General features: G+C 49.5%; 3 protein-coding genes and 1 long non-coding RNA gene across 10 annotated transcripts in view; 3 read left to right on the forward strand and 1 right to left on the reverse strand.

The window, feature by feature from the left end:
• Nucleotides 1–6636: 6636 nt before the first annotated feature.
• Nucleotides 6637–11536, forward strand: Klk12 (kallikrein related-peptidase 12). 2 transcript variants are annotated; one of them, XM_087555281.1, is made up of 6 exons: nt 6637–6726; nt 6922–6977; nt 7415–7574; nt 8651–8907; nt 9803–9936; nt 11192–11536. In XM_087555281.1, the coding sequence occupies exons 2-6, from the start codon at nt 6941–6943 to the stop codon at nt 11345–11347; spliced, it is 744 nt and encodes a 247-aa protein (XP_087411407.1). In that variant the 5' UTR covers nt 6637–6726; nt 6922–6940; the 3' UTR covers nt 11348–11536. The 2 variants fall into 2 exon arrangements, with proteins under 2 accessions (XP_087411407.1, NP_001100978.2); NM_001107508.2 differs by having other exon boundaries at nt 6674–6806; nt 11192–11533.
• A 1066-nt stretch (nt 11537–12602) lies between these two features.
• Nucleotides 12603–17184, forward strand: Klk11 (kallikrein related-peptidase 11). Of its 3 annotated transcripts, none has more exons than XM_087654351.1 (6): nt 12603–12819; nt 14448–14522; nt 14849–14912; nt 15470–15735; nt 16278–16414; nt 16736–17184. In XM_087654351.1, the coding sequence occupies exons 1-6, from the start codon at nt 12768–12770 to the stop codon at nt 16886–16888; spliced, it is 747 nt and encodes a 248-aa protein (XP_087510477.1). In that variant the 5' UTR covers nt 12603–12767; the 3' UTR covers nt 16889–17184. The 3 variants fall into 3 exon arrangements, with proteins under 3 accessions (XP_087510477.1, NP_001099722.1, XP_087510488.1); NM_001106252.1 differs by having other exon boundaries at nt 12641–12819; nt 14849–15005; nt 16736–17181; XM_087654362.1 differs by lacking the exons at nt 12603–12819; nt 14448–14522; nt 14849–14912 and adding an exon at nt 14920–15009.
• An 895-nt stretch (nt 17185–18079) lies between these two features.
• LOC148007341 (uncharacterized) overlaps nt 18080–25805 on the reverse strand; it is a 17994-nt gene continuing 10268 nt past the window's right edge. For 3 of the 4 annotated variants that reach the window (XR_015646355.1, XR_015646357.1, XR_015646356.1), the window contains exons 2-3: nt 20447–20836; nt 18080–18425 (exon numbers count right to left, since the gene is read on the reverse strand). This is a non-coding gene — a long non-coding RNA (uncharacterized LOC148007341). The remainder of the gene's footprint in view (nt 18426–20446; nt 20837–25805) is intronic. The other variant, XR_015646358.1, reaches the window with a different exon arrangement.
• Klk10 (kallikrein related-peptidase 10) lies at nt 18989–23267 on the forward strand. Its single transcript, NM_001004100.2, is given in 6 exon segments — nt 18989–19064; nt 19404–19530; nt 20502–20685; nt 21247–21521; nt 22161–22294; nt 22662–23267. Coding segments are annotated over 5 exon segments (840 nt in total). The 5' UTR covers nt 18989–19064; nt 19404–19439; the 3' UTR covers nt 22818–23267.

Below are 25805 nucleotides of genomic sequence, written 5' to 3' on the forward strand. Positions count from 1 at the left end.
GTTGGGGGACTTTAGATGACTGCTTCTATTTCCTTAAGGATTATAGAACTATTTAATTGTATGCCTGATCTTGATTTAACTTTGGTACATGGAATTGATCCACTTCATTTAGATTTTCTAATTTTGTGAAGTACAGGCCTAGTGACCATTTCAATTTCCTTGGCATCTGTTGTTATGTCCCCTTTTTCATTTCTGATTTTGTTAATTTTTTTTTTTTGGTTCTTTTTTTTTTTTTTTCGGAGCTGGGGACCGAACCCAGGACCTTGCGCTTCCTAGGCAAGCGCTCTACCACTGAGCTAAATCCCCAACCCCGATTTTGTTAATTTGGAATCTCTCTCTCTCTCTCTCTCTCTCTCTCTCTCTCTCTCTCCCCTCCCTCTCGCTCTCGCTCTCCCTCTCCCTCTCCGTCTTTCCCTCTCTGTCTTTTAGTTATGTTGTATAAGGGTTGATCTATCTTGTTGATTTTCTCAAAAACCAGCTCTTGGTTTCATTGGTTCTTCATATTGTTCTCTTTGTTTCTAATTGATTGTTTTCAGCCCCAAGTTTGATTATTTCCTGCTACCTACTTCTCTTGGGTGTGTTTGCTTTTTTTTGTTCAAGAGCTTTTAGGTGTGCTTTTAAATTACTAGTTTGAGATCTCTCAAGTTTCTTTATGAAGGCACTTAGTGACAGGCTTGAGAGTTTCGAGGTGCAGCTGAATGTTACTGCCTCTGGGTTTCAGAAGTTGTGGGAATAGCAAGGCATTTATTTATACACTAGCACAAAGTGGGGCCCTGAGCTCTGAGCCCCTAATCTGAACTGAGACTAAACAAAAGGCATTCAGGCTTTAAGAATAGATTTGACTTCAGCTCCAGCCCTAGGACTTCCAGATATCTCAAAGTCTTCTCATCTGTTTGTCCATGAAACGAAAAACAAAGGGGATTTTAACCCAAAATTTTGGGGCCGTAGAAATACCCTATGACATACCTATCCAAACAACTGGTATGCAGGATGATCCACCAGTTTAAGAGCTATGGAAGCTACTGCTAGTTTAATGAAAGAAAGCAAAAATTAATTCTGGTTAGGACTTATACTCACAGCACCCCACAATGCACTTGAGGTCCTCCTCTGAGGAGCATCAGAACACTGGCTGTCTAATAACTGTGTTGCCCAGTATCAGGCCCTACTCTTGGATGACCTTCAAGTTGGTTTGAGAGATCCACTGCCATCAATCCTGCTACCTTCTTGGCTGATGATCCATAGGTGCTCATCCATGACTGTCACGAGATGAAAAATGAAAAGAGCTATAGTTGCTATTTTAACCAAAACAGTTTGGGCCCAAGCCAGGTACCTCAGCCCAGACAGCAGAATTGATCTGACCTAGACTCTCAGATGGGAAAAAGGAAAGTCCACCACCATATATATGCACCATCAGTCAGTATGTTTTTACTTCTGGGCGTGTCCATTGTATGATCTAAAGAGAAAGAGGACTTCTCACTACTGGGGAAAAAAAACATTAAAAAAAATTTGGCCTTCCTAGAGGCTATTTGACTTTTCCTACAAATTGCTGTTCTCACCTGCTGGGCTGCTAACCTGGCTGCTTGACAAACAGCCCAAAGACCAGCGGGGCCTGTTGATATTCTGATGACATACCAGAAATGGTGCTGCCTGAGTGAAGAAGAGATGGACATCTCGAACTCACAGGTTGAGGAGGACACCAGAAGGAAAGACCATTCTCCCAGAAACAACTGGCAGGACTCTGGTAATTGACCTTCAGCAGGCTTCTCAGCTGGGTCCACAAACACTTCTGAGGGCTCAGAACAAGTGATGCTATACGTAGACTGGATAGGCTAGCCTGAGAAGTCTCAGCCAGAAGCAGGATTGTGCTCAAGTGAATTTAAAACACAGCGCTTTTTACCCAGGAAGGGATTGGAATAAGAGAGCAACACCCTAGTGAACTCTAGAAAAACTGACTTCACCAAACCTCCCAGGGAAGATAAAAGAAAAATGCTTGCTACATTTTATAGAGACCTTTTCTGGGTGGGCAGATACATTCCACAGCTCGACTAAAACTGATCGAACAGTAGCCAAAAAGCTCCCTGGGAATTGATCTCCTGATTTTCCTTCCCTCACTAGCAAGGAGTCTGACAGTGGCCTAGCTTTCATAGCCAAACGTCTCAATTAATAGCTAAAGCTCTAGACATAGATCGAAAGTGTCACTGCTCATATAGACCATATGGACCTTACAGTTCTGGCCAGGTTAAAAAAAAAGAATAAACAGGACATTCAAAGAAAACTCTAGCAAAACTCTCATTAGAGTCCACAAAGGGTGGATGGACACTCTTCCCTTGCTTTGTTTTGAACCTGTTGAACCCCATATAAGGACAAATTTACACCACCATGAGATTATGTTTGGAAGACTTCCTCCATGCTTCCCAGGCTCAGAGACCAACAGTTGGCAGAACTGTCTAAGCAATCCTTTCTTAAGTCATCATGGGCCTTCCAGTTCTCCATACAGATTATTCATTGGACTATTAAAGAGACTCAGCCAATCTCTGAGTATACCACCAGTTTCCCTTTTGTTTGAGTCCAATGATACCATCTAGGTCAAGCCAAAGAGATGCTGGAACTAAACTTAAAAAGGAGCCCACAAGGTGATTTTCTCCACTCCTCTAGCAGTAAAGAAAGCTGGCATTACACCTGGATTAAGAAAGAGGAAGCCACAGATGCTGCTGCCAAATGGACTGTCTCTAGACTATAACATTAAAATTAAGCTTTCACTGGGCCCCAGGGACTCCTACTCCCCACTCTCTATCTCCTCCAGAGTCTTGTGTTTTACACTATAGGTATGAAGAGTCATGGTTCATCCCCCACCACCCTCAACCCTAGACTGGAAACAGAGGGAGACAGATACAGGGAAAGTATTCACAAACATGACTTCAGGTCAACAACCCATATCCATTTTTGATCTCATTTTGGTCCCATTTTGACCTTTACTGACTGATTCCTCTTTAAAGGTCTGGAGATGTGTGTGTGTGTGTGTGTGTGTGTGTGTGTGTGTGTGTGTGTATGTGTGTGTGTGTGTGTGTGTGTGTTCTAGTATATCGTTTGAGATAGGAATACAGAGTTTACAATTCTGTGCATGCACAGCAGTTGGACTCCCTAGTTGCCAGGAACAATGGAATTTCCATGGCGAAAAACAGAGGCAGCATCCTAAAAGCATGCAGATGAAGATATAGAAAGAAAGGCCCTTCCCAAGAAATACACAATAGGAAAATGTAATCCAATGACTGTAAAATTAAAAATCTGGAAATTCCTTAAAACATATTCTGGCTTTTGAGAAACAGGAAAAACCTGGGATATCAGACTCTACACCACTGGAAAAGACCTTGGGGATAGAGTTAACCATTCCCAGCCAAAAAATTAGCCAGGATTGCTGGTTATGCTTAGATACCCAGCCCCTGCACTACATAAGGATAGGAACTAATCAGACTGTCAGCCTAATGCCCAATAAAATCCATCATGACTGAGGGTATTAAAACAATAGTTAGATTCCCTTGCAGAAATGATCCAGAAACCGAAAGGGCTTAGACACATTTCTCCGAGATAAAGGAAACTATGTCTGCCTTCGAGGGTTGGGGGGAACCCCCTGCTGTTTCTATGCTAATTGATCAGGAGTAATTAAAACTATTGACATGGTTAGAGAAAACTCAAAACTCAAAAAAAAAGAAAAGGAAAGAAAGGAAGGAAGGAAGGGAGAAAGAAAGAAAGAGAGAGAGAGAGAGAGAGAGAGAGAGAGAGAGAGAGAGAGAGAGAGAAAGAAAGAAAGAAAGAAAGAAAGAAAGAAAGAAAGAAAGAAAGAGAAGAAAAAGACATAAACCAGATAGTTAATATCAGCCTTTGTTCTCTGGCTTCCCTGTCTAACTGCTGTTATCAGTACTGACTGGGCCTTTAATTCTCATTCTGACTATATTAATGGCAGGCCCCTGAATATTGAACTATATGGCCAATTATATATCCATTTAGTAAAATTAAACTAATGGCCCTTAGGACCAACTAGAGCTCTTTAGAGCAGGATGAGTCTAAGATTTGACTCATTCACTAAGACCCATGGAAACTGTTACAGAGCCGAGACCTTAGAAGGACCCGAGACTTTAGCACCACTGACTCCATGATGAATGTGCCATTCAGGCTGTAGAACTCAGTGGTAGACAATACCACCTTCCAAAAGGAAAACAAAGGCCAAATCCGTCAAAGTCCATAGTTCTGGGAAAGTCTCTAAATTTACTAATGTTTCCATTTGTTTTCTGTAGTTATGCTCTGGGTAACTGCTCTTGTTAACTGAAGTATGTGAACACAGAACATGGTATTTGTGCTTAAAAGCTCATCATGAGTGTAGCCAGGATCCCAAACACACAGTGTAGTCACTGTCCTGATTAATAAAGACTTCCTATTTGGCTTAAACCTGTCTGAGCAGTCTTCCCTGGTGAATGCCTCATAAGGATACTAATTATTGTTAGAAGGGTTTTCTTAGGTTGGAGAGATGGTTCCGCTGTTAAAAGTGCTTGGTGCTCTTGCATAAGACCCCAGTTTGGGTCCCAGAAACAATGTGGGGTGGCTCACACTGCCTTCAACTTCAGCTCGAAGGGACATGATGCCCTCTTCTGGCCTCTGTGGGCACTGCACTCACAAGAATATACCTCTACACAGAAACACACACAAACACACTTACGTAAAAAAATAAAAGAAATCTGCTTTTTATTTGTTTGCATTCTTGATTTTTCTTCTTCCTTCTTTTTTCTTCCTTTCTATGTAGCCCTGACTATCCTGAAACTCACTCTGTAGACCAGATTGGCCCCAAACTCAGAGATCCACCTCTTTAGTGCTGGGATTGAGTGTGCACCACTGTCTGGCTTGCCTGCCTGCCTTCTTTCCTTCCTTCCTTCCTTCCTTCCTTCCTTCCTTCCTTCCTTCCTTCCTTCCTTCCTTCCTTTTTTAAAAAGGAATTTTGCTATGATTAAAAAAATTGCACTGATAGAGTCTGGAGAACAAAAGGGAGCAGTGGCTATCCAGAAATTTCCATAGGTAGCCTCTCACTCAGGGTTCTGTGTTCCAGTCTCCCTCCCTTGCAGAGGCTTCCCTCTGTTCCTCCCATCTCTGCGTCCATCTTCCTTCTCTCCTTAGTTCACCCCTTCCCTTCCAGATGAGACACATTTTAAACAGGATTTAGGGATGGGGGGCTTCCTTAGGAACATACCTTTGTTGTACACTTATCCTGTTTCCCGTTGGTTGGATTCTTCCACTGTGGCAGGGGACTTGCCTTGCCTAACATTCGCGTCTTAACTTGTCTACCGGGATGTCAGTTGCCCATGTACATGTTTCTTTCTGCCAAGTAGGATGTCAGATTCCCAAGGAGGTCTTAGGAACTTAAACTTTACTCAATCCTTACTCAAAACGGAAGCCTTATTCCAAAGAGTTTCTTGTATTGGGGCAGGTGTCTCTCTTATACTGGGGTCCATCCCAGGGGCAGCTTATAAAGGCAAATACCATAAAAGCTTATACATAGATGCAGGAAGTGCAGCTGGGTGGTTGGTTCTGGTCCAAGTTTATTGCAGATAACCATTCAAAGCAGTTCTATTAACTTCTATCATGATTGGTTCCCAGTGGCATAGAACATAACAACACATTTAATCAACTTTAGAAAGTTTCTTAGCAACAGCAGAAACTTATGAGACAGTTTCCTTCAATGGCAGGCTAGCCAGGTGACAGTCACCTAGGCCTTAACATTCCTTCTAGGCATTAATGTGTGTGATCCCAGCACTCAGGAGGCCAAGACAGGATGGTTGCTTGAATTCAAGGATAGCCTGGGCTTCATAGCAAGTACAAGGGTTAGCTGGGGCTAGCAAGACCCTGTCTCAAACAACAAAACAAATAAACAAGATAAAAACAAATTCAGGGTACTGGAGATGTAGCTTGGAAGTTAAAAGCCCTGGCTATTTTCAGGGGACCCAGGTTCAATTTCCAGCACCCATATGGTAGCTCACAGTCACTTCCAGGGGATCTGACTTCTTCTTCCGACCTCCACTGGCACCAAGTACACAGGAGTTACATGGATATACATGCAGACAAAAATACCCACACACATAAAATAATTTAAAAAAACAGCAATGACAAATAAAACAAACAAACAATGACAAATTAAAAGGGGATTTGAACTTCCAAAGAGCCCAGGTCAGGAGCCCACATTGTACATCCCTAACCACAGGGCTGGGAACCTCTCCTGGCCTCTGTTCTTCCACCCCGGGCTCTCTCTGCTTTCAGTCCCCCACTGAGCCCTCATACCCTGTACTCAGCCTCTTTCTTCTGCCCTCCCAGGGTCAGGGTGTTCTAGGGCCCCACCCTCCCAGCGCATTCCTCCCAAGAGTGGGGATTAGAATCCAGGTCCACAGACATCTTGAGTCATTGTCCCCTGAGCCCATCCCCTGGGCCACTGCGGGTGGGGTGGGGGGTAGTCGAGCTGGGTCTTCATAGAGCTGCAAAGCTCAATTATGTGTCATCCGTGTGCATAGAGTTCCTGCAGGATTAGAGCCATGCCCCACCCTGTCTTCCTTGTCCTCTTCCACCCCACCACCACCACACGGAAATCCGAGGAGCTGACACAAAGGGATCAGGTGGGGCATCCTGTGTGACCGGTGGACAGTAGGAGAAGTGACTCTCAAGGCGGCCGGCATTTGAAAGGGCTGGAAGGTAGGTGAACCAGAAGATAGCAGAGCGAGACAGATAGACAGGCTGGGCAGGTGACAAACCATCGAAGACCTGGCAAACAGGTGAGAAGATGGAAACCATGAAGGAGTGGCCTGGGGGGACAAGGGGCAGAGAAAAGAGAGCAAAGATGAGGGGCACAGGAGAGAGTGATTTCAGATAACCCAACTTTCCTGGCAGACCCTGGAGGCAGTCCACCATGAAGCTCAACATTCTCTTGCTCCTGTGTGTTGTAGGTGAGTTTTCTGATTGGTGGTTGGGGGGACGAGGGAGGGTGTGGGGGTGTGGGAAGGGATGGAGGAGGAGTGGTGGCAGCCCTTGGACTGGGTCCTTCCCCCATGATAATATTTTATACCACCCTTCTGAAACTGGTGCTGACGGTGGGTCACAGGGCAACCCTACTTAGTTGTCTCCCTGTATCCGTGGGTCTGTGAACCGTCCAGCCTTCTCTGCTACTTCTCATCTCCCATCTTTTTGTGCATTTTGTTTTGTTTTCCTGAAACCCGTGACAGATCTCCTGCCTCGGCCTCCTGAGTGCTGGGATATCAAGCACACACCACCGCACACCTTCAGCCTTCATCTCTTCACCTTTCCCCTTCCTGTACCTTGCCTCCTTCTCCCACCCACAATCTTCGTGTCTAACCCCACTTCTCTGGTCCACACCCCACCGCAGGCCTCAGTCAGGCAGACAGGGAGAAGATCTATAATGGCGTTGAGTGTGTGAAGAACTCACAGCCTTGGCAGGTGGGGCTGTTCCATGGCAAATACCTGCGCTGTGGTGGTGTCCTCGTGGACCGCAAGTGGGTCCTTACGGCTGCTCACTGCAGTGGCAAGTAAGCAGCCTGAATGGGCCCTCCTCAGGTTAGAGGGGCAGAACTTCCTGCAGTAGAGTTGGGTGTTGCCAGGTGGGACGAGGTGCGCAGAGGGTGGAGGACCTGGATGGCGCCTCTGTTCCTTTCCCATTTCCTTCTGTGCGCTTCTCTTTCCTACAGTGTTTATCACCAGCCCCAGGCATTCGCTAACCCCAGCTAGACTCAGAGTGTCACTGAACTTGAGTCACAGCCTGTCCCCCCCTAAGAAGCCAAGTTCAGCCACCCTTCCTTGAGAAGCCTATTAAAACAAATTAAAAACAGAAAGATTAACTCAACATGGCCACATTGGGAAGGGCACAAAGCAATTCAGTGCTCCCCTCCACTCCACCTTTGGGGTCCCTCCGTGAGACTGAGGTGTAAATAGAGGGCTAATGTCCTGCATGTCTATGCAGTCCACAATGTGATCCTACCCAACCATTGACCCGACGAGTTCTTAGAACTGTGTGATATTTTTTCAGGGGAGATGTTACCTCTTGGCTGGCACCTTTTTCTTCTCCCAGCATGAAGTTCCTAGGAAGGAGATTGCCATTTCTTTGGGGTCCATTGTTCCAATAATCTGATAGATGGGTTGAGAGACACTAGTGTCTCTTTAGAATGCCTTCATTTTGTCTGTTGGTGGTGCAAACCTTTAAGTAGACAAAATACCAACTACATAACCCCTGAGCTATCTCCCCAGACCCCAGATGACCCATTTTCTAGGTCTTGACATCATTGTGAAAGGGGAGCCTAGGTGCTAAGAGACCAAGAGGATCCGTGCAGGACAGAGAGGTGGTGTCCTTCTTATCCATTGCTCAGTGAACAGCCCTGGCATAACTGCTGGTGATGGCTATGGGGATAAATTTGGCAGCTGGTATATTGAGGACACCCCTGCCCTAAGACAAGAGCAGCAGAGAGAGATGGGGGCTGTGGAGGTAGAAGACTAAGGCAACATACATCGATGATGGGGGACAGAGACCCAGAGACAAAGACAGAGAGACAGAAACAGAAAGTGGTAAGGGGCGACCTATCTGCCACTCACTAACCAACCACACCCTCAGGTACATGGTGCGCCTTGGGGAACACAGTCTCTCCAAGCTGGATTTGACGGAACAGTTGAGACTCACCACCTTCTCCATAACACACCCCAGCTACCATGGTGCCTATCAGAACCATGAGCATGATCTTCGACTCCTACGGCTGAACAGACCCATCAGCTTGACCTATGCTGTCCGGCCCGTGGCCCTGCCCAGTTCCTGTGCACCCACTGGGGCCAAGTGTCATATATCAGGATGGGGTACTACAAACAAGCCGTGGGGTAAGAGGGGTGAGAGATGTAGGGTAAGAGATCAAGTCATTCACTTCAGAGAGAGCATGGGGTTAATCATCAGGGTCAAGGGTAGGTCATGGTAGGTGGGAGTCTTTAGAGTCACAAAAGTTAAGAGATTGAATATGGAGTCAGAAGACAGGGGTTAGAGTTGTGACCAGAGATCAGAGTAGCACCAGGGTTGTCAGGACATCATGGGTAATGGGTTCAGGCACTAGAGGTCTATATAAGGCTGATATCATCGGGCCTCAAATTCCAGGTTCTCCAGAGGCTTCAGTAAAAGGGTTGCAAGTTCAAGGCCAGCCTTGGGTAGAGAATGAGAGCCCATCTCAAAATACAAAATGAAAACGTTTATAGATGTGGCTCAATGGTAGATCCTCTGCCTAGACTTCTCAATTGAGTGTCTGGGCTTAGTCTCCACTAGGGGTGGGACACTGAGGTCCCTGAATCACAATCTGGTCAGAATCTTTCTCATGTCTGCATTTGGAAGTCATAAGGATTTGGGCTAGGGTTTCTGCGTCATGGAATCTGAAGTCAAATGACCCAAGATCAGAAGACTTTTTTTTTTTTTTCAGTTGAGGTGAAGTGAAAGTCTGGAAGATGCAGAACTGAGGTCTGAGGTTAAACTGAAACTCGGGACATGGATTCAGGAGATGGGAGATGAGAGTGAGGCTGAGATTGAGAGCGAATGAGGTCAAAGGTCAAGGGACCAGGCCTATGACCTTGGGACAAGGGTCACTGTGAAACTGAGTCACGAAACTCGGAGTGTTTAGGAGGCAGTGGAGTTGAGGGGAGGGGTACGAATTTGGATGGAATGTCTGTGGGAAGAACGTAGCCTCAAAGGAGGGATCTCAGAGGGCCCTAAATCATCTATCTTCATCTCCAGACCCATTCCCAGATCGGCTCCAGTGCCTCGACCTCTCCATTGTCTCTAACGAGACGTGCCGGGCCGTATTTCCTGGAAGAGTGACAGAGAACATGTTGTGTGCAGGTGGAGAAGCCGGAAAGGATGCCTGTCAGGTGAATCCACTCAGGGTGGTGACCATGGCCTGGGACAGAAAGTAGGAAAGGAAGACATAGCCTTGGGTGGGGCAGGGGAGGAAGCTGAAGAAGGACACCAAGGTAGATGGCTGAGGTGTAAGGCGTTTATTAATAGAGTTCTTAGTGTCATGGACAGGTAGACAGACAGAGGCAACAACATGGCAAGAGCTGGGGAGTGTTCAGGCCCCAGCACCAGAGACAGAGAGCATGATAGGACCCTGAGGAGGAATCAGAGTCCATATGGCATATAAAAATGTCTTTTTATACCTTTCTGAGAGTGAGTTAAGTTTCACAGCAAGGCCTTGCAGGCAGGCTCTCTGGAGGCAGGCAGGGGGCACAGGAGCAGCAGGGATGGCCACCAATAGTCGCGTTGATGTAAACTCACTTCCCAGGCCAGGGATCCTGGCACCTGGGACTCTTAGCTAGGGGCTGGAAGACAGTACCTGCACAATGGCTATTGGTGTCCATGAGAGGTGAAGAGGAAGGTTGCTGCCAAGTATTACGGCTTGAGCCACAGCTGGATTCTGACCTCACACTCTTACAGAAGTGAGGAAAAACAGGAAGAGACCCAGACCCAGGAGGTGGGAGGTGAAGTAATGAGGAGAAGAGGACTGGGGGAAGGCAGACTCGCCTGAGGAAGGGAGAGGCAGGGATTAGGAGAGAGGGGTCAGAATGGAAGACCAGGAGAGGGAGGAAAAGGGACAAAAGGTTGACAAGAGGGAAGGACAAACAGACAAGCAGTAGAGGGCAGAGAACTAGCCAGGAGTGGATATGACAGGGCCCCTTCAAGGGTACTCCAAGGCTTCCCTACCACTAATTGGGCTTACCCACATGGGAAGGGGGAGGGAGAGGGAGGGGGAGGGGGAGGGGGAGGGGGGAGGGAGAGAGATTGGATGAAGAAGGTCATAAAATCAGCAGATCATGTCAACGTGTGATCAGATGTTCCTGATCTCTTGGATATCCTAAAAGAGGCCAGTGTCATAGGGCCCAGAGACCAACCAATTTTCTCAAAGCACTCTCTTCTATTATATATACCAGCCCTCCTCTCCTGGGGTTGGGCACGGAAGATAGCATTCTCTTTCCTTATTGGCCAGAACCCGGTCAGGTGGTAGACATCTTCCTTCCTATTGGCTAGCTATTATCACGTTCTTCCTGTGAGCTAGCTGTGCTCCTTTCTCCTGGGACCTGGCTTGGAGCCACTTTCTTTAATATCAGTCTTATTTCTGTCTTTTAGGGTGACTCTGGAGGCCCCCTGGTGTGTGGAGGGGTTCTTCAAGGTCTGGTTTCCTGGGGATCTGTTGGGCCTTGTGGTCAAAAAGGCATCCCAGGGGTCTACACCAAGGTCTGCAAATACACGGACTGGATCAGAGTAGTCATCAGGAACAACTAACTGGTTCCCTCGGTCTGCATGCAGCTCTGCTTAGGGCCACTCCGACCCTCGGAGCACCAATGTCTGTCCCCTCGCCACTCCAAGCTCCCACCCTTTGAGCTTAGAACCTCTTGAAACCTTGGTTGTATCTATGGCAGTGGAGAGGGGGCTGTACAACTGTCTGGAATAAAAGTTATACAAACAGGGGAAGGGACTGCACCTGCCTGTTTAATATCTGATATAAGACTGGAGGAAACCAGAAAGGGTGGGGGTTTGTGCTGGACTTGGATGCATATGTCTGTGATCTCAGTACTCTGAAGAGAGAGGTGAGGAGGATCAGGAGTTCAAGGCCGTTCTGGGTTTTGTGAGACCCTCTTGCAAAAACAAACAGCCCAGCAGTAATGGTGGAGGTCTTTAGTCCCAGCACTTGGCAGGCTGATCTCTGAGTTTGAGACCAACCTTGTCTACAGAGTGAGCTGTAGGCCAGCCAGAGCTACATAGTGAAAATCTGTTTTAAAATCAAAGGTGTGGGTCTTTAATAATAATAATAATAATAATAATAATAATAATAATAATAATAATAAATCTATTATATATTATTAGAATTATATTATATTTTTTTTCGTGTATGGGTATTTTGCCTGCATGTATGTCTCTGAGCCACATGTATGCAGTGCCCACCAAAGCCAGAAGAAGACATTGGATTTGGAGCCCCTGGGACTGAAATCACACACGATTGTAAACCACTGTGTGAGCACTGGGAATTGTATCAAGGTCCTCTAAAGAGAGCAGCCAGTGCTCTTAACTGCCATACCAGCTCTCCAGCCTCAGCTTTCGGCCTTCTTGTGAACTGGACATAAATGACCAGAGTTGGGGTGGTATTATGCCTGTATGAATACTGTACTATTCATCCGTTCTATCTGATATGGCATGCCAGTATGCTTTATTGTGTCGGAGATGGTCCAAGGTTAATCTGGAGATGAAAAAACCCAGCTACAGTGGTTGGTTATTCCCACCCCACTGGTCCTGTCTCCACATTCTCTTCAGAAGACAGAAAAGAGGGCCTTGCTAAAAACATGCCTAAGAGGGGACTTGGTGTGCTGGGGACCCGGTATACTGACCCAAAAACAGAAGGATGGTAGCCTTTCCCAGAATCCTCCTGGCATTTTGTCCCCCACTCCACCCCAAGGCAAGGCTGGCACCCCCCCCCCCCATGTCACAGAGTAGGGAACTGAATTTCCCGGGGGTGGAGTCACCTGTGGCATGTACAGTCACCTGGTTAGGAAGAGGCAGAGCCCATAGTGTTTGAGGCCAAGGTAGGCTGCTGGCAGAAGCCAGGCCTACCCCGCCTTGCCCCACATCTAGTTGGGTAGAAAGGCGGAAAGGGCCTACAGAAGAAAGATCTGAATGAAAACATAAGCTGGGAGAGCTGAGCTAGCTAATGAGGAGGCCCAGGAGGCTGAAGAGTGACTGGAAATTATCTACAGAACCCAGTAAGTGCCGGAGGCCTGGGCAGTGGAGACCCGGGGCGGGGGAAGGGTCAGCAGAGAAAGGAGGCCCACATAGGAGCCCTGGGGCCCCTGGCACACCCGCTGAGGTTTCTCTCTCCTTTCTTGAGCCATGGCTGCCACAGGCCCTGACCTGCCTCCCCCACCGTCCTGTCCTGCCCCTTCACCTAGCAAGCAGCCCCACCTCTGTGACGCCCCAGATTACCCCCCTTCTCTCTTTGGAAAGGAGAAGGGAGGACCCAAAGGAGGCCAAGAGGCCCACTGGGCTGTGAGGAGGGAAAGGCATGCCGGAGAAGAGACAGTCACAGAGACCTTAGAGAGAAGGAGACAGAGGCTGGCACAGTGGGAGACCTAGAAAGGGATGGTACAGGACAAAATGCTGAGACAAGAGGAAATGAGGATCCAAAGGCATGCAAGGACAGAAGCCTAGAGACAAAGAGACCAAAATCACACACACAGAGGGGAGAGAGGGATGTGGGGGGCCTAAAACTCCGAGAACTACTGGAAAGAAAAGGGTATACCTACAAGAAGAGGCCGCCATGGGGAAGAGAGGGGTTCAGCCAGGTGACATCCTGGCTTCCACACAACCCTCTCCCAGGGTAATAAGGCAGGACTAGAAGCTCAGTCATCTCAGCCCCCCCTTACAGGGGCCAACCCCCTGCCTGCCTGCCCGCCAGCCTGCCTTTTCACTGGGTGCTCAGACCCAGCCGGATGCAGCTGCCAACCGCACCCTTTGGAGTCCCCATTCCCAAAGCCCAGGAATGAATCCAGAAGAGAAGAGAAGGTTCCCCCACTCCACCCGCACCCCTGCCCCCACCTGCACCTATTCCAGGAGACTGCCATCCTAGAAACTAGGCCTCCTGTTCCAGGATGCATTTCCCCCTCCGATCTGTCCTTGGACAATGGGAAGGGACTTGAAGCTACACTCAACTTCTCTCTGTATCTCACACCTCCAAACTGCTGCCCCCAAACTCAATGACCTCTGTCCCTTTCGGTGGCTAAGTCCTGCCCTCCTCTCCTAACCCCACCAGCCAGGGCAGCTGTAGGCACCCGCTGTCCCTTAGCCAACCACACCCAGTCTTGTCCGGCTGTCCTTCACAGGAGTTCAGCAAGGTGGAGGGAGGGATTTCACTGGTTGTGGACAGACCCCATGGGTCCCTAATACTCTGCCTGTTGAGACATATAAAATGAGGTCCTTTCCCAGTAGGCAACCCCTTCCTCTTGCCCTTCTATTTGTGGGGCTCCCAGTGGTAGAACAAGCCAGGAACTCGTGTGAGGAAGAAGAACAATATTCTCTAAGACTTTTCCAGGGGTCTTCCTTCTCCACTGGAAGAGTTTAAACTGAGTGAGACAGGAGCCTTGCTCAACAAAGTCCCTCCCAGCAGCTTTGCTGTTCTCAATACCCAGGAAGCTGCCAGCCTAGATCCGAGCCTCTGCCCAAGGCCACTCTAGAAGCAGAAGGCTTTTCTTACAGGCTTGGGAACTTGTGTGAGAACCAGGAGGTTCCCCTGGGGGAAAGAGGCGGGTGGTCAGAGAGGCAGAGAAACCCAAGTGAAGGAAATGGCTTTCCAATTGCCTCTTAAAAGTGATTAAGTCTTTCTCCTTGTCCCCAGGGGAACCTGGAGCCCGTCCTGCTTTACTCCAGGCCATGATGATTCTCCGATTCATTGCACTTGCTCTGGTAACAGGTACAGTGGGGCGTAGAGGGAAGTATGAGGCCTCCCTCTCCAATTTCTAAGTCTCCCCTATAACTACGGTGACCCCTGCTTAGAGATCACCTCCATGAACTAGTCTGAGCTATACCAAGCATCATCAAGTGGGTATAAGAGGAGGAATGAGGGGGTAGGGTCCCTTCAAAATCTTAGGACATCCCCTAATGACCTGGAGTCTTATGCCAGTGCGTGCCAGCTGGGAATGAAAGCACCTACCCTTTTGATCCTCCCATTCCCATATCTGGGGTCCTTCTACCAGCCTACCTCCTCTTATGCTTGCACCTCATCTTTTCCCCCTTCAGGGCACGTAGGGGGAGAGACGAGGATCATCAAGGGTTATGAGTGCAGGCCTCACTCCCAGCCATGGCAGGTGGCCCTTTTTCAGAAGACACGGCTTCTCTGTGGGGCAACCCTCATCGCCCCCAAATGGCTCCTGACAGCAGCCCACTGCCGCAAGCCGTGGGTGCGGGGGCTGGGGCGGGGCAGGGCGGGGCTGGGAGGGGGCTGGAGATGGAGAGATGGATGGAGATAGGGGCTGGGGCTAGGGAGAACATGTGGAGGGTGGCAGCAGTGGGTGGAGGGATTGGGTATGGAGTGGTGTTAGCATGGATGATGGGGGTGTGACCAAGACTGGAGAGGATGAAGTAGTATTAGTATGTGTAATGGTGGTCTAGCTGGTCTGAAGATGAAGGGGTGGGGGATGGAGGGGCATTCATTTTATGATGAGGATCTAGTTGGGTTGATGATAAAGGGATGAGGTGGTCTTGGAATGGCTGATGGCCTTAGGATGAGGATGCAGGGTGAGTGGTGCTGGAAGTTGGATGGGTCTGGGTGTTCACAAGGTACAATTCATCATCTCTCCCTCCCCACCCCTGCCCTGTCCCCCTACCTTTCTACCTCTGACCACATCTCTCCCACCTCAGCCATTACGTGATCCTCCTTGGGGAGCACAATCTGGAGAAGACGGATGGCTGTGAGCAGAGGCGAATGGCCACTGAGTCCTTCCCGCACCCCGGCTTCAACAACAGCCTCCCCAACAAAGACCACCGGAATGACATAATGCTCGTGAAGATGTCGTCTCCCGCCTTCATTACCCGAGCTGTGCGACCACTCACCCTGTCCTCACTCTGCGTCACTGCAGGCACCAGCTGCCTCATTTCCGGATGGGGCACCACGTCCAGCCCCCAGTGTAGGGGCTCCTGAGGGAAACGTGATCAGGGTGGGAGATGGGATGTGGGGAAAGGAGACCAGAAATCTTCAGAGAGAAAAATCAAGAGGCTTGGTTACCTGGGGCTGTCAGGAGAGGGATGAGCTAAAAGGAAAATGAGAAATTCACTTTTGGGCCTCAAGACTGAGACATGTGTGAGACAGGTGCAAGACAGACAGGTGTGAGACAGGTGCAAGACAGGTGTGAGGGGACAGGTGTAAGATCATTGTGATTCCCAAATCTATAACTTTCTAGCTGTGGGATCTAAAGCAGGTGGCTTTACCTCTCTGAAGTCTTTTTTTTTTTTCTAAAAAAGAATAATCATATCCACCTACGGGGTTGGGGGCATCAGAGATAGGACATAGGGAGCAAGCAGTGGGAAGAATTTACTCATAGCATTGCTGTTGCTACAGTTAAAAGCATAAATATGGGTAAAGGCAAGGATTATCTGAGTCGTTGGCTACTGTGGTGGGGTTAGAAAATCAGGTGACCGCTGCTCACACCCTCCACTGCTGTCCCCACAGTGCGCCTGCCTCATTCCTTGCGATGTGCCAATGTCTCCATCATCGGACACAAGGAGTGTGAGAGGGCCTACCCGGGGAACATCACGGACACCATGCTGTGTGCCAGTGTTCGGAAAGAGGGCAAGGACTCCTGTCAGGTCAGCAGGCAGGGGCTGGGTCTCCAGCCATACACTCATTCCAACCTCCGGCACATCTTTACTGATATCCCCAGCCCTGACTGCAGCCATATCCAACCCTGCCTCCCCATGTTCACCCTCATTTCCAGCTCCGTCACCCATGAAGAACCTCTGAACCTTAACCCCATCTATCTTCTCACCCAGAATCCCACCTTCATCTCCCAGCCTCTCACTGTCCCACTGTCAACGTCTTCCTTCTCCTCCCTGCCGCCTTCACCACCGTCCTCACCCCCATCCCAAACACCCCACTTGGCTCTAACAGGTTGTCTCCTCTCGTGCCAGGGTGACTCTGGAGGCCCCCTGGTCTGTAATGGATCTCTCCAAGGCATCATCTCCTGGGGTCAGGACCCATGTGCTGTCACCAGGAAGCCTGGTGTCTACACAAAAGTCTGCAAATACTTTGACTGGATCCACGAGGTTATGAGAAACAATTAGAAGGACCCTGCTTACCACCACCCAACCCCTCCAACCTCTTTTTAATGCTTCGACTTCTGTTCATCCTTCCCTAAGGAGTCCTCAGCTGGGACCCTTGCATGTATCTCTCCGACCTACCACGAATATGATCAACCAGGGGCTTGTTGGAATCAAATCCTGACTTGAACTAAATTGTGACTCTGGACATGATCATCACTAGTTTTGTTCGTCTGGTTGGTTTTTGTTGTTTTGTTCCCAGCTTTGAAGACCGTCCCTGGCATATTCCAGTGTTTCAATAAATATTTGTTAAATATAAATGATTCTGTTGAGTGCCAACTGCATATTAATCCTGGTCCAGAGGGCTCATAAATGTCGTATGTGTATGAGAGTTTGTCTGCATACTTGTTTGTATGCCGTATGTCCAGATATCTGAGGAGTCCAGAAAAGGACGTCAGATTCCCTGGCCACCATATGAGTGCTAGGAACCAAACCCTGGTCCCCAGCAAATGCAGTGAATCCTCTGAACTGCTGATCATCTCTCCAGCGCCCCCAAAGACCTTTTAAATATTACTAATCAATGGAATACTCACAAATCTCTAAGGAGATTGATCCTATTTTTCTACCCACTTGACAGACATGAAAGTGGGCACAGACCGGTGAAGGCACTTGCTTACAGCCACACGGCTGAGACCTGGAAGACCAGAGAATTTAAAAGCCCAGTGACTCTTAGCTATCAGCGTGATGCCCCATTAAAGCTCTGTTCACTTTCTTTTTATGTTACATCTAAAATATTTTTAGTTTTAGTTTAGTTTTGTTTTCCATTTGTTTAAACTCATTCATTTTTTTTAGGGGTGGGCAGGGAGAGGTTCATGCCATGGTGCACATGTGGAAGTCAGAGAGCAAATTGCAGGGGTCAGTTCTCTCCTTCCACCATGTGGGATCCAAGGATCAAACACAGGTTGTTAGGCAAGCATCCTTGCCCACCAAGCCACCTTGATGGCTAGGCAGGACAAAAACCACACTCAGTTTGTCTCTTTGCATGAAAAATTGCACACGCGCAAGCGTGATCACAGTGAGTGTGTCCTCACGCATAGAGTAAGAGTTCGTAAAGGAGGCTACCATCATTTTCCAACTGCCAGATTCAGTTCACTTAGGTCAGCGTTGACGGGCATCTGTCAGCCAAAATGAAGTCAATGGACTCAAAAGCAGGAGGAAATTCCTGTCATCTTTACCACATTTTCAATGCTCTGTAGCTCTAAGTAGCTGGTGGGCTGGTACAACGTAATCTCTGGAGCAAAAATCTGGACAGGGCTGAGCCAAAGCAACCTCTGCAGTTAATACAGTTCTCGACAGACAAGATGCCTCAGATAACACAGGTTCTAAGGGAGAGATCGCTGGAACTAGAGAGAATAGTCTCTAGTTGTTAGGTGGACTTGCTTGCTGTGTGACCTCTTATGAGTCACAGCCCTCTCTGAGCCTCCCATTCCTCACCCAAAATGAGGGTGTCAGCCAAGGTGATGTGGCCTGTCCCTCGAGGTGATTCATTAGCTCGTGTCACCTGAAAAAGACACACGGGAAGGGTGCAAGGTGATCACACAAGGGCTTAGTGCAAAACCACGGCTTCCCACCCTCACCCTCTAAGCACATGCTGAGACACAAGGAGCCTTCTGTCTCCTGGTTTAGACACTTGGGAGTGTGTCACTGCCTTTCCCACTCTTTCCTTCTGCCTACTTGAACTCTGCCCACCTACCTCTTCTTCCCCATTCCAGCAGCAGCCCTCTCCTCCTCTGTTTCCCCTTGCCACCACTCACCATCTCATCACCCCAAGCTCCCAGAAGACTTGAGTCCCCCCCATCTTCCCACCACACCTGGGAATACTTCTCAGAACAGGGCATGGGGGAACCCCCAAGAAAGCCAGCTCCAAAAGGTATTGTCAATGACAGGAGCCTGTATTCCAGGGCCCCTCCCAGAGCAGGAATCTGGGGCCCTGGTTGAATGCCAGCCCCACCCACGTTATAATTAGGGAGAGGGAAAGAGAGGGAGTGAATCCCTAAGGGGAAGGGTGGGGGGAAGCTTCCGGGATCTTGAGGGTTAAAAGGGAAGGTCTGACCAGGGGTCCCTGGTCAGAGGACTGTTTGCAGTCCATACTGCTGGGCAAGAGACACTTCTGAGTCGCCTCCTTTCTTCTTACTCCCAGGTGAAGCGGGATGCACCCCACCCTATTGGGTGAGAGGATGGGTGGAGACCCTCGGGCAACGGGCAGGAACTCTTTCGCAGTCCTGATTTCCCTGCAGCATGGGGAAGTCCCTCAGCTAGGAGGTTAGGAAGAGGTTCCCACGGGCTCTGAGGACGACCCTCACCCACCCACAAAGGAGTGTGGACCTGGAGTTCAGCGTGGCTGGTGGCCAGGAAAGGCTGGGTGCACAAATTGCTCCCCTCTGGAGGACTGGAGTCCTGGGGGCCTGTGGAGTGGGTCCCACTAAAGTGGCCCAGGTGTGCTGAGACGGGGGGTCTTGACGGAGTATCCCTGTTTTAGGTCTCCACTCCAGCCTCTGCAAGCCCGACATCAGCTATGAGGGTCCCGCTTCTTCACCTCCCTACTGCCTCTGGCTCCTTGTCCCTGGTGAAGCTACTGCTGCCGCTACTGATGATGCAACTCTGGGGTGAGCCTGGGGCCGGGGGCGACAGGAGGGGAGGGCCAGGACTGGAGGTGGAGGGAATGTTGCTACTGCAACCATAGTCAGCTCGCCTTCCTGGGAGTCTGGCACCCACATAGACATCCCAAGCAGGATCCACCCTCAGGTGGGCTCTGTCCCCAGATGCCGCTCCCATTTGTTAGAGAACCCAGCCCCTTCGCTCCATCAGCTTCTCTGCCTCTGTCTCCCCTGCCTTGCAAGCCTTCTCCTCACTCCTCTCAGACCCATTGCATCCCTTCCTCTTCTTAAACGAGGTGCTACAGCACCCCAATCTGCTGTGCACTGTTGGAGCACCTTCCCATCTTTGGACTAGACCTAAACTTCCGTCTTGCACCTCCCTTCCCATTTATCTGGGGCTTCTCAACCTTCTGGCCTCCATCTCCTGCTGTCCTCCCTTGACCCTCTCTCCTCCTCTCTGATGCTTTGGGTTCCAGTCTCCTGCTCCTCACTGCCCCACTGTGTGTCCTGTCTCCTGTTCCTTGCTGCCCCACTGTGTGTCCTGTCTCCTGCTCCATACTGCCTTCACCATGTTGAGCACTCCCATTTACCTCCCGCTGTATTCTGTCATTGCTTCTTACTGCTCCACTGTGTCTTTGCCCCTCTGTCCCCCGTTTGCCCCTTACCTACCACACTTCCTCTGCACAGTGCTCTGCCTAGGCTCGCATCCGGTCTCAGCCTGGTAGGTAAGATCCCTGTCTTTCCTGCACATTGCCTCACCCCCCATCCGACTCCCCCAGACCCAGGGTGTCTTGGATCCGTTCTTTTCTAACCCCCTTTGCCCTTTTATGTCTCAGCGACTGGTTCGCAGAGTTCTCTCATTTTCCCACGGCTCACGACTCAGCTGCGCCCCCGAGGGGTCAATCCTGTGAAGTGCTGCACTAACCCGAAACCCAGACTGCGGGCCAGTACTGATCCCCTTGTCCTGTTTCTCTATCCAGCGGCGCAGGCTCTGCTGCTCCCGGGAAACACCACGCGCGAGGACCTCGAGGCCTTCGGCACTCTGTGCCCGAGTGTCTCTCAACCCTGGCAGGTCTCCCTCTTCCATAACCTCCAGTTCCAATGTGCGGGTGTCCTCGTGGACCAGAACTGGGTGCTCACGGCCGCACATTGCTGGAGAAATAAGTAAGGAACGACTCGACTCAGAGGCAGCAATGAAGGAGCGGGTTCGGTCAGGATCGGGGTGTCAGCCATCCTACTGAAGAGGCAGGATCCAAGCTGCTATGCCAGGGCGGGGCGCTGTGAGCCCATCGATCCTTTCCACAGAAGTCAGGGCCTGTTGTAGTCAGTATTTAAGACAAAAACAAACAAACAAAAAACAAACAAACAACAAGAACAACAACAAAACCCTGTAGTCTCTTCCATATAACTGCAATGCAGGGAGAAAGGACCAGGTGACACGAAGAAAGGAGAGGTGGGCATATCAAAGAGTTGAGACACCATCAGCCTTCAACCTTCAAACTCTCTTCCCTCAGAACCAGGGTTTCAGTCCTTAGTCCTCCTCGCTCAGACCCAGGAGTCCAGTCTCTAGCCTCTTCCCTCAGTCCCAGGGGACCAGCCCCAACTCCTCTCCCAGGACCTCTGATCTCAGAAGCCCACTTCACTTCACCCTCTGACCCAAGGACTTAGATCAGGCTCTGTCTCCATGACGATTTTGGCTCCAGCTGACTCCTCTTCCCTCCCCAGGCCACTGAGGGCTCGAGTTGGAGATGACCACCTGCTGCTTTTCCAGAGCGAGCAACTGAGGTCCACGAATTCCCCTGTTTTCCACCCCAAGTACCAGCCTTGCTCAGGTCCCGTTCTGCCACTCCGCTCAGATGAACACGACCTCATGATGCTAAAACTGAGCAGTCCTGTGGTGCTGACGTCCAAAGTGCATCCCGTGCAATTGCCCTTCCAGTGTGCTCAGCCAAGGCAGGAGTGCCAGGTCTCAGGCTGGGGGACCACAGCCAACCGAAGAGGCAAGAACTGGGCTGGATGAGTGTACTTTCGGGAGGAGGGCTGAACTCCTGGGTTTAGGGGAGGATCCTGTGGCCAGGGTTTCCAGGTCCAAAGGGTGAAAGGCTGAATGAGAGCTAGACCCTAGATCTGAGGGAAGATGACTGAGCCTGGATGTCTAGGTCTGATGGAAGAGGCTAGAATATCCAATGGAAGAGGCTAGACTATGAACCCTGGGTCAGGACTCCAGAAGTTGGGATTGGATTCTTGGATCTGAGATTAGAAGGTTGGACTTTGTAGCCCTGGATCTGGGGAAGAGGGCTGGAGTCTAGACACTTCGATGTGAGGTCAGAAGGCTGGGGCCTGGACCTCTGGTTATAAAAGAGGAAGACTCCCAGGTTGGGTTAAGAGGGCCGAGGTCTGGCATCTGGGTTTGAGGGAGACTAGGATCTAGACCCCTGGGTCTGAGAGGAGAGTCTGGGTCTGGTACCCTGGGTCTGAGGGAGGAGGCCTAGGGAGGACCAGGAGGGTATGGATTTCTGTGCCTAAGGGTGGAGGGGTGGGGTTAGGTTCCCTGAGTATGAAGGAGGAAGGCTTGGGCCTGGACTCGGGGGTCTGGAAGAGAGAACTAACGGGTCCCTGTGTGACTGGCCTGTTCCCAGTGAAATACAACAGGAGCCTGAGCTGCTCCAGGGTAACTCTCCTCAGCCAGAAGCAGTGTGAGACCTTCTACCCGGGTGTGATCACCAACAACATGATTTGTGCTGGGATGGACAGAGACCAAGATTCTTGCCAGGTAAGAATCAGCAAGTGTCTTGGATGGGGGGTGGTGCAGGAAGACTCTGAAAGAGCTGTTTCTGCCTCCCTCCTGTCCCACCCCCAATCCACAGTCCTCCCTAATCTTTACCCCCTTTCTTGATCCGCTGTCTCGGTCCACTTTTCACCCTGCCAACCCTATCTCTTGATCCTTCTCAGTCCTCTCACTTCGGATGAGCCAGTTCCAGCTGCAAGCCCATCGCATCTCCACTGTCACCTCCCAACTTGACCCCTTTCCCCCCCATGCCAACATCACCTCTACCTGTGTCCCCTTACCACCCCAACGTCCAACATCATTCCGGCCCCATCCCAGCATCTCACTTCATGGTATCTCCTCCCATCCCCAGAGTGACTCCGGTGGACCCCTGGTGTGTGACAACACCCTGCATGGCATTCTTTCATGGAGCATTTACCCATGCGGGGCTGCTACCCAGTACCCAGCTGTCTACGCTAAGATCTGCAACTACACCAACTGGATTCGAAGAGTCATCCGTTCCAAATGACCCGCCTCTCACACCCTTCGTCCTCACTTCATCTGTCCACCCCCCACTCCGTCCTCCTCTCATGGGTGCCCACACCTCTGAGAATGCATCCTCTTCTCTCACCCCCGCCCACTCCTGTTCTCCACTCACAAGTGTAGAAAATGGTGGCTGGGAGTTCTAGGGCCTCAAGGAAGCCGGCAGTCTCCAAGTCTCTAAGAGAAGTTATCTGTTATTCAACCTGGCTTTCTCTACCTCCCTCCTCTGTGTGACTGGGACAATGAGCCTTAGTTTCCTTGTCTGAAAAATGGGGACAATGAATTGTCTACCTCTTACATACATTGTATGGGGTCTGTGATGGAGTGTGTGTGTGTGTGTGTGTGTGTGTGTGTGTGTGTGTGTGTGTGTTTATGGTAATTGTCACAGAGACGTGAAACCATCTGGTTATCGCCGATTAAACAGTACCTGATCTGACCTCCAATGTGTGTGCATCTGTCTGGGATCAGAGCCAGTGAGTGCACAGAGGACGGCCTTCATATAAGTCAGCAGCAAGGAAGAGTCTGTCTCCACACTGCCACCCAGAGTACCCTCAGAGCGCCTTTCTGTTTTAACGACCTCAGTTCCATCCAGTAAAACTGGATTCCTTGATGATACAGAGTGCAGTAGAGCTGGGGGCTTTTGGTGTTTTTTTTAATAACATTTATTTTGTGTATGTGCATGCATGCACGCAGCATGGAACATGTGTGGAGGTCAAAAGCAGTTGGTTCTTTTTTTTCTACCACGTGGGTTCCAGAGGCTGAACTCAAGTCATCTGGCCCCATGATGAACACCTCTGCCCACCGAGCAATCTTCAGATCTTCTCAGTTTACAAAAGCATGTATTTATTTCCACGAATGAGCGCGAGCACATTCATAGATGTCAGGGGACAGACACCTCAGGAGCCAGTTCTTCCATTTGAGGGATTAGGATGTCAGGCTTGGTGGTGCCTTCACCCACTGAGTCATCTTACTTGCCCACGTTGGAGTTCATTGCAAGAAATTTTTAACATAGATTTTAAGCATGAGGGTTAAAAGAAAGAGAGGCACTTTGGAAGAACGCCAGACACATCTAAAAGCATGGCATGGCCTTCTTTTCATTATTATATTTACATATCTATTTGTTCAAGTGTGCACAGGTGTGTGTGTGTGTGTGTGTGTGTGTGTGTGTGTGTGTAGATCAGAGAACAGTTTGTGAGAGTCAGTTCTCTCGTTGTGTAGATCCCAGGGATCAAACTCAGGCTGTAGGCTTACCAGCATGTGATTTCACCCCCGAAACCACCTCACCTATCCCAGGAGAGTGGGCTTCTCAAAGAAGAATCTGGCTCATTGGTTTTCACAATAGCCAGAATGGGCTTCTCTTTTCTTTTTAAAAAAGATTTATTTATTCTATATATGTAAATACACTGTCACTGTCTTTGGACAGACCAGAAGAGGGCATCGGATCCCATTACAGATGGTTGTGAGCCACCATGTGATTGCTGGGAACTGAACTCGGGACCTCTGGAAGAGTAGTCAGTGCTCTTAACCACTGAGCCATCTCTCCAGCTCCAGAATGGGCTTTAAAGTTAGCATCATAAGGATATCTTATTATATCAATATAATTGTGCCATTATATCTAAATGAGATCACAGGGTGACTTCAGTGGGCATCTGGTGGGACCACAGCAGAGATGGTGGTGCAACTCCAAATTGGGAGGATTTGGGAAGGTAGTTATCTACAATGTTGCCAGTTAACAGGCTTATCTCTGAGGCACTCAGAAAATTCTTAGGAAGTCAGGGCAGGAACTCAGACAGGGCAGGAACCTGGAGGCAGGAGCTGATGCAGAGGCCTTAGAGGGGTGCTGCTTCCTGGCTTGCTTCCATGGCTTGCTCAGTTTGCTTTCTTATAGAACCCAGGACCACCAGCTCAGGGATGGCACCACCCACAATGGGCTGGGTCCTCCCCATCAATGACTAATTAAGAAAATGCCTTACAGCTGGATCTCGTGGAGGCATTTCCTCTACTGAGGCTCCTTCCTCCATGATGACGCTCGTTTGTGTAAGTTGACACAAAACCAGCCAGTACACCTGGAGGCATGGCTCAATGGTTAAGAGTGTGGACTATTCCTACCGAGGAACCTGAATTTGGTTCCCAGCACACCAGGGGTCAGATGCCTCAGGCTTCCTCAGGCACCTGAACTTACATCCGAGTACCCATCTACAGACATGTACAAATATACACGACTTTAAAACAATGAATAAACCTAGCAACAAAAACTCAAACAAACAAACAAAAAGCTCCATATGGTTAACTGTTGGAATCCCTGACTCTCAGCTAGTGAGACACTTTGAAGCAAAGGATTCATCCCTCTTCCACCATTTTTCTTTCCTGTCTCACGCCCAGCCCACCCATAGGACTAATGGGAAAATCAGATTCTCCATTCCTCTTAACCTTCCAGAAGGGTCTTTCAACCACTTCCTTTTCCCCTCCCACTAGGTCTCATTTTTGGGTCCACCCAACACCAGTTCTTCCTGTCCTGGCAGGAACCAGCTTGACCTTGGGTCACCTGACACACTCTCCACCTCCCTTGGGGCCCTGGAACTTGGGGGTCTGGTGTAACATCCAAACCCACTCCCAGCTACAGCAGAGAGGCCCCCCCACTGCTAAGCTCACCAAGGAGCCTGCCCGTGGGCTTTAGAAAGAAAACCGTGCTGTATGCTAAGGGCTCCCCTCCATCTTGATATGGTCTGTGGATAAACGTATCTATTTCAAAAGGCATATGGGGTTCTTCCCAGAATTCAGATGAAATGTAAAAGTGGCTGAGCATCCTGACTGACCCTAGACCTAAATAAAGGGAACACAGAAATCTTGATAGAGGGGCAATTAGTTTGGGTCTTAAAGGATGACTAAGAGTTCGTCAGAAAAAAGGATATAGAGAAAAGTGATCAGGTATTAAATCAGCACATTTCCCCCTTTGAACACCAGTTAACTGAGT

Source organism: Rattus norvegicus, chromosome 1, assembly GCF_021556685.1.
Source record: "Rattus norvegicus strain SHRSP/BbbUtx chromosome 1, alternate assembly SHRSP_T2T, whole genome shotgun sequence".
NCBI classification, from domain to species: Eukaryota; Metazoa; Chordata; class Mammalia; order Rodentia; family Muridae; genus Rattus; species Rattus norvegicus.